General features: G+C 45.4%; 1 protein-coding gene across 1 annotated transcript in view; it reads right to left on the bottom strand.

Annotated features, from left to right (window-relative positions):
* LOC107036337 (myosin-VIIa) overlaps nt 1-4,989 on the bottom strand; it is a 12,321-nt gene that overhangs the window by 5,194 nt on the left and 2,138 nt on the right. Inside the window, exons 3-6 of the mRNA XM_015254261.1 lie at nt 2,349-4,465; nt 1,311-1,485; nt 1,190-1,240; nt 777-1,052 (exon numbers count right to left, since the gene is read on the bottom strand). Coding sequence (XP_015109747.1) covers nt 777-1,052; nt 1,190-1,240; nt 1,311-1,485; nt 2,349-4,465 — 2,619 coding nt within the window. The remainder of the gene's footprint in view (nt 1-776; nt 1,053-1,189; nt 1,241-1,310; nt 1,486-2,348; nt 4,466-4,989) is intronic.

Here is a 4,989-nt window from a genome sequence, read left to right as displayed (position 1 = left end):
GTCGAGAAATTAAATAGACAAAATCAGTCTTATACACGGCCTCTTATGGAGTTTTGATTAAATTGAACGTTTCAACCCCCTAGGAACTCAAGAAAAATTTGAAAAAATTTGAAGATATGGGGAATGATGTGTTCAATGTGATGGCGACAAAAAACAATGGGGTACCGGGGTGAATAAGAGAGATATTTCAACCCGCCGTACTCATTTGATCCCATGCTTTCTCGAGGTTCGTCACGCGAAATAGAGGATTTTCCGCATTTATTTTCTCGATGTCTAGTTCCGGTTGCGGGTTTGAAATTTCGTCGGATGGATGAATACATATTTCTCCAATGATGGAGGGAAAGAAAAAATGTTTTTTGAATGTTTTTTCAAATTCACTTGGCACCCTTAAAGTAGCTCTAGGGGACGGTGGGGCAAAATGAAACACGGGGCAAAATGAAACAGTGGGAAAATCTCGTCATCTAAAGGAGATAGGACATTTTTGAAAAGGACCTTTTTTGTAGCTTGTAAAATTCTCTACAAAAAAGGTTTCCATGAAAATCGTCCTATCTCCCTTAGATCACAAGATTTTCTTGCTGTTTCATTTTGCCCCGTGTTTCATTTTGCCCCACCGTCCCCTACCCTTACGGTAAATTCAAAGATTATTGAATACTGCATTAAAATTGTAGAAAACTCGATTAGATTCGGAATTCTAATTTTTTTTCCGACAAAAATCCGGATTGTCTGAAAAAATAGGAGAGCGCAGTCAGGAAAAGAGAATTCTTCGTGTCACTTACTGCGTACATGTCTGCAGGCAACTGCTTGACGCCGGGTGTCGGTGGCTCTTCCTTCAAGAACTCGAAAATAGTGTCGATATTGCTCTCCGGAGGTTCCTTCACTGGAGCCTCTGCCCCATTCTTCCCGAAGTGAATCAGCGACTCTCGCAGTTCTCTCAATCGATTCTCATTATTCTTCCCCGCAATTGTCTTCCAATCGGAGTTGCCACTGGCTTTCAGCCGCTTCTCCTCGTCCATTTGTAGCTTCTTGATCTCCTGCAGCCTCTGCTCTCGCCACTGAAAATAATAATGCAGTGAACGATTACCAAGATACGACAAGTGATTATCTGCAAAATTAATCTTTACACAATTTTGCTTTCAAACTAATTTTTTATACTGGAGTTTTTATACTGGAAATGTAATAGTGTAGTCACCTGGGCTTTCTTTCTGTGGAGAACGCGAACGAGATAACCACGACACAGCGCCTGCAACAGAAACTCATCACTTGAGATTATCTCAGAAAAAAGCAATTACCGAAGGTTGACGATTGTTCACCTGCAGTGCCACCATGATTTTCCTCTTCTTGCGGAATGAATGAGTGGTCACGCGCGACCTGAGGCACGCCTGCAGCCTCTGGTACCCCAGTTTCATCTTCAGATACTTCTTCCGGGGACCATGACCCCTCCAGACGCGTTGAATCATTAGGACTGATTTTTTTATTTGCAGGAATCTGAAAGCGAGTCGAGCAAGATTACGTTCGGACGGGTGTCAGGACCATTATCTACCTGCCTTGGTATTGAATGATAGTTAACTATTGTTGCATTTCAAAAATTTTTGAATTTTCTATACTCAACTCTTCTTATGAAAATTTTCATGAATTTCAAGAATTTCAAAATATTTTCCGGTGATATATATATATATATATATCTTTGATATTGGTATGCATTTATTTTTTAACAAGTGTATCAATTCGAGTTTTGTGAGCGAATTTTTATATCATTTTTGGCGTTACAGGGCTCAAATTTTGAGTTTTTTTCATTCTATTTTCCTTTCAAAAAATTTCAAATTTCTCCGGTTTTTCGTTGCAAGGGTTAACGTGCCAACGCGGCCATCGCCCGAGGGCCTTCAGCCAGGGAATGTTGAATGTGGAATGGATTTTTCAGTTGAAAATTTCGTGGAATATTCGGTTTGAAAATTGTGTTGAATTTTCAGTTGAATATTATGTGGAAAATTGTGATGAAAAATTGGGGTGTGGAATTTTGGCCCGGCCGGGGCTCGAACCTGGAAGCTTGAGGTTGTGAATCTCATGCCGCTACCAAGTGCGCCACACAGCCGGGTTTTTTCTTTTCATTTCATCAAGAAAATCAAACAAAAAAACATTAAGAAACTGATTCGAGGCAATTCCACAGAAAATCTTCCAATAGAATAACTTGTATCGAAAAATCGAATTCTATTGCCTTTTTCCGCAGACTATTTTCTACTGAACATTTTAAAACAATCGGCCCAAAAAAAAGAAAATCTCCATAGAAACCCAATAGACTTGTCTAGCTTGTTCGCTCCGTTTTTCTATTAAATTTTTTCGTGAGTGACTACCTCCTCCGGGCGATCCACCTCCTCGCATATCTCTGGATCGTGATAATGCTCGTGGCAACGACTCGCCCCCGCTCTCGCTCGAGAACAAAATCCTGCTCCTCCTTCAGAAAGACCCTGGTCCTCCCCATTTGATAATCCAGACTCCCCTCCGCGAGAACCTCCTTGCAAATCATCTCAGCGGCTTTCCTCTGGTCCTTCTCCGCCCTCCCCTTAACCAAAACCCTGAACCGCTCATAGAACTCACGATAACTATGGCGAATGGGATACCCAGCCCTCCTGATGCTCGCCGTCTCCATCATCCCGGAGTACCTCAGTTGTCGACAGCACAAGTGCCGATCGAAAACCCCCGGCCTCTGCTCCTCATTCGGTTTGATGCACCTCACGAAGAAGGGATTGCAGCTCTCCAAAGTCCTCATCAGCATCTCCAAGGACGCCCGAAACCCCGAGGACAGCGAGGCCGAGCGTTTCTTCCCATCAATGGACAGCATATCCTCCGGGAAGATGGACTTCAAGAACTTGTTCGAGGATATCGCGATCAGCTGCTTCAAATCCGCCGAGAATGTGTCCCGATTCTTATCCAAAAACCCGTGCACTTGGTAATCGACAGCCCCAGCGAAGTGCCTTATCCCGAAGGCCTTCACCAAATCGGACTTGGGTTTTACATAGCTATCATTCCCCGCGTGCACCTGGTGAGCCTTCGTCAGGAGCGTGAGGTCAGTTCCCCTCGGGAATTTGCTCTCCTCGTCAATGAGAGCCATCACATTCAGCTGCTTCATCCCAATCAAGTCCAGCACCCCCTGGTTGTCCTTGAAGTCGATGTGCCTCCAGGATATCCCCTCGTCGCTGTAGTACTCCTGCTCGATCTTGAAGATGTGGCGAACGAAGAACTGCTGGAGATGCTCGTTCGCGTAATTGATGCAGAGCTGTTCGAAACTGTTGTGATCAAAGTTCTCGAACCCGAAGATGTCGAGAACCCCGATTGAGCTTTTGGTGTTCGACTTCGGCTTGAATATCGTCGTGTTGATCTTCTCCACGATCATGATGAACAGCTGACCGTAGACCGCCTTGACGAAGGCGTCACGGACCTCGACAGCTTGCTCCCTCGATAAATTACTGACGACCCTCTCCCCCTGCGCGAAAATCGTTCTTCTTGTTAAGGCTTCCTTCAGCGGCTTCGTCCCCACCCCCAGGAGGTCAGCCGTCGTCTTCACAGCTGCGTCGTCCTGAATCTCGCAGGTGTCCATGTTCGATATGACTGCGGACTTGTAGTTGAAATTCCCCAGGTGGAGGATGGAGGAGAGCAGCTCGATTATGCTGGTGAACTCGTCGTCAGTGAAGTTGAGGATCTTCATGGCTGCCCGGACGTCCGCAAACTCTTTGGCGTCGTTTCTTCCTCGGCACTCTGGGGCGCCGCAGAGGTACTTGTAGGCCCCACTCCCGAGTCCCAGCCTCTTCTTCTCCTCTTTGGACAGGCCTGCGAGGATCGAGTAGAAGATGTGGTAGTTCCTCTCCCCCGGGGACTGGTGAACCAGCCGGCATTTTTCCAGGAGATACTGCTCGATCCTGGCGCCCTCGATGGCCCCCGACTTGTTGAAGTTCACGTCGATGTACTTTCCGAATCTCGAGGAGTTGTCGTTGCGGATTGTCTTGGCGTTCCCGAAGGCCTCGAGGATGGGATTCGCCTCGAGGATCTGCTGCTCTATCCACGAGTGCTCGCCGCTGATCGCCGCCAGGTACTGCAGGATCAACTTGGTGCTCTCGGTCTTGCCGGCTCCGCTCTCTCCGCTGATGACGATGCACTGATTCCTTCTGGTTGTCCTCATCTCGGTGAAGCAGGTGTCACCGACGGCGAAGATGTGCGGCGGTTGCTCGCCGATTTTTTTACCTCTGTAGGCCGATATCTCCTTGGGGGTGTAGATGTCCAGGATCTGGTACGGGTTGATCGCCACTAGCATACTTCCGGTGTACGTGTAGATAAGGTTCTTGGTGTAGCGCATGTGCAGGTTCTTGAGAATTGCGTATTCCTGGAGGTCGCCCAGTTTTATCATGTCCTCCACGCCCGAGATCGAGGTGGGGTGCATGTGCTTCGCGATTCGATCCCGTGGGATCGCCACCATCTGGGGTCAGGGAAGGATGCCAAACAGTTATTTTCAGCTATAATTCGTTTTTTAGAATTTGAAGAATTTAATAGAAAAATGTTTTTTTTTTACGATTTCTAGACTATATTTTTGTTTTTCTACAAAATATAGTATAATTTATTCAGATATATTATTCAGTACTTCTCATTTGAAAAATGTTCTGAAATTTATTCAACTGGCGGCCGACGCTTGACCGCACTCAGCACCATCATTCCCATTTTTTTTTCTTTTTCATTTTTTATTTATATTATTAACTCTTTAAGAATAATTACTAATTTAAGAATAATTTAAGAATAATCTCTCTATATAAATAAAAAAATAAGGCGAAAAATTCAGGGGACGCTGGGTGCTTATACGGGGGTCCCTATATAGGGAGGTACCTGTATTTATAAGGGATGTCTATATGAGGAGGTGGTCATAAAGGGGATATCAATATTTATGGATAATTACTATATTAGGAGGTGCTCATATGGAAAATATTTATGGGTACGGTCGCACCGTTG

Source organism: Diachasma alloeum, unplaced genomic scaffold (assembly GCF_001412515.2).
Source record: "Diachasma alloeum isolate Michigan unplaced genomic scaffold, Dall2.0 Dall_scaffold_00208, whole genome shotgun sequence".
NCBI lineage: Eukaryota > Metazoa > Arthropoda > Insecta > Hymenoptera > Braconidae > Diachasma > Diachasma alloeum.
This window is presented reverse-complemented; position numbering and strand designations above follow the sequence as displayed.